At 39.7% G+C, this 2,500-nt stretch overlaps 1 protein-coding gene across 1 annotated transcript in view; it reads left to right on the top strand.

Annotated features, from left to right (window-relative positions):
• The window catches only part of mtch2 (mitochondrial carrier homolog 2), a 93,176-nt gene that overhangs the window by 90,590 nt on the left and 86 nt on the right, over positions 1-2,500 (top strand). Inside the window, exons 12-13 of the mRNA XM_060911150.1 lie at positions 972-1,047; positions 1,404-2,500. The exon at positions 1,404-2,500 is cut by the window's right edge and continues 86 nt beyond it. Coding sequence (XP_060767133.1) covers positions 972-1,047; positions 1,404-1,490 — 163 coding nt within the window. The 3' untranslated portion in view covers positions 1,491-2,500. The remainder of the gene's footprint in view (positions 1-971; positions 1,048-1,403) is intronic.

The raw sequence follows: 2,500 nt of genomic DNA, 5'->3' as shown, positions 1-2,500 counted from the left end.
AATGTAATTCTGATCTGTGTATGTGTATATAAAATACTATACTTAATTTATTGACTGATATGCTAAACTGCTGCCGCGAAGCTTACAATTTAGGCCTACAGTATAAAGCTAGAATCAACATGCATGTGTTTAGTAGCCTTTGAGCAAGTAATCAGCACAGTCCATGAAGCCTGAACTTGACCCAAGTTCACAACTGATATCAGAGAAGGGTATTCCGTGCTGATTGGATGAGCGATGCGCAATTATTATAGGTAAATTATGCAAAAATGGTGAAGCCTTCAAGCCAGGTACAAGTAAGCAAAACACAGACAGGTTGAAGCTTAATTACGGAGTTTTTCACAAAGAAAACTGTGGAAAACAACTCTGCAACAGTGGCAGACCATAGTTGAGAGACTGACGACCAGTTCGCTGCATGTTGCTGACCAGCTCTGGTCTGACAATGAGAGTATTTAGTCATCCAGACTATTGCCAAAATTTAATGATCAGTATTTTGAACAACTCGTGCCATGTTGTATCACCATTCACTTTGTTTTACGTGAAATAAACTGCAGTCTCCTTTGGAACAGTACACTGCTTTTGAGATGCAAGTGGGTATTCTCTCTCTCTCTCTCTCTCTCTCTCTCCTCAAAAAAAAAATGTTGAGCTGGTAAAAATTGGCTCTAGATGTCACCAGAAGCCATGAAATGAACCTTTATTTTTCAGGGGAACATGACCCCAGACACCCCCACCCCAGCTTACACCACCTACAGCGGCATGCTCTTTGCATCTCTTTGTAGGGGGCCACTACTCTTTCCACTTTTCTAGGGGGAAAGTGTGTGTGTGTGTGTGAGAGAGAGAGAGAGAGAGAGAGAGAGGTGTATATATAATTTTAACACAGTTTGTGTTCTTTAATGCTTTTGATGTGCTGCTTTTGTAAAGCTAGCTGGCAGTGTTTTTCTTTATCCATGTTTTCTGTATACTTTTTTTTCTAGTTTGGCAGGTGGTTTACCACCATATGCTGAAACCTATAAAACCTGGTTTGACTGCTGGAGGCACCTGAGCAGAGAGGTCAGTAAACATGTCAATTGAGTTTACCTTGTACTGAGTACAAGTTTACCACCCCAGTTATTAGTCATTATTAAATATGACCACCCTAGAACTAGTTCTGATTTCACTAATTGAGAGTATGGAGAAACTTTTTTATAATGCATGTTTTGGCTGATGGAGTTGAATTGCACTTATTGCTGTTGTGACCTTTTTTTTTTTTGCCTCCCCTCTGTCGTTACTCTATAATTGCTAGTATACTATCAGATGTTTTTATGCCTAACTGAAAAGCTTGGAGTTTAAATCCCATTTAAACTACATGACAGCCAATAGAAATGCTTTTTAAATATCTAACCAGGTTCTCTTTTTCTCTGTCTTAGGGTAATATGAGCAGAGGCAACAGTTTATTCTTCAGGAAGGCACCAGCGGGGAAGCTGTACGCCATTGACCAGAAGCGATTTTTCTGAATACAACATGCCAACAGCATAATCTATATATGAGATGGATTGGGTGGGGGGAAACTCCTAATTTTTTGTATGCACTTGTTTATGACACTTGGGGGGGGGTTGTTTGGGTTTTTGTTTTGTTTTGTTTTTGGGGGGGGATGATCAGTGTCAGCTTCCAGTAACTTTGTCATTAATTTCACCAAAATTTTCTTTGATTTGGAAGGGTTATTTTAATATTTGTATCAGAAATACCTCATTTACTAGAGGTTTAATGTCACAGGCCTTAGCTAGAAAATCATATATTAGTTAAACTAATATAAATTATGTTGCTTCTTATTCCTCCTGCCAAAAAAGGAAAAAAACAACCAGTCATAATCGGGCCATTTGCTTAGTGTCTTTGCCTCCCAGCATTTATCTACATTGACTGACTGAAAGAAGAACTGAAGTTCTTCTGATGTTGAAGCTGTACATGTAGCTATTAAAGAAAGGAGTTGTGCTAAATGTTAGCTCCTGATTGTGTGTGCTGCATGTGTCCTGTGTGTGTGCATGGACATGCTTGTCTGTGTCCTCACCCAGCCTGTAATATTCACACTTGCCTGGGTCCACAAACCAGTCTAGGTTTGTACTGTGGAGCATGAGCATGCCCAGCTGCTGAGCTAGATGGAGTGCGTACAGCCCACTGGTACGAGCGAAGGTATGAGAGAGAGAGATCTATGTGATCAATCTCTCTCTTCCCCTGTGTTCAACACGTTCACATTTGGGCTGTATATTTGTATTAATGTTCTGATTGATCTCATGTGTGTGGTGGTGTTCTTTACCTGAAGATTGTGTGCGTGCACGCATAAATACCAGGTTGTACCATCTGAAAACTAACTTACAAAAGTACTGTCAAAATTGTGCGTATTGTGCAAGATCATAAGTAACTTGGCTAAATTGAGATTTTTATCCCCCCCCCCCTTAAAATATTGTTTCCATTCTATCATATAAGATGCATACACTACCTTTTCAGAGTTAAGACAGTCAACTCCAGA

Source organism: Neoarius graeffei, chromosome 27 (assembly GCF_027579695.1).
Source record: "Neoarius graeffei isolate fNeoGra1 chromosome 27, fNeoGra1.pri, whole genome shotgun sequence".
NCBI lineage: Eukaryota > Metazoa > Chordata > Actinopteri > Siluriformes > Ariidae > Neoarius > Neoarius graeffei.
The sequence above is the reverse complement of the archived record's forward strand: the minus strand, read 5'-3'. Positions and strand labels throughout refer to the sequence as shown.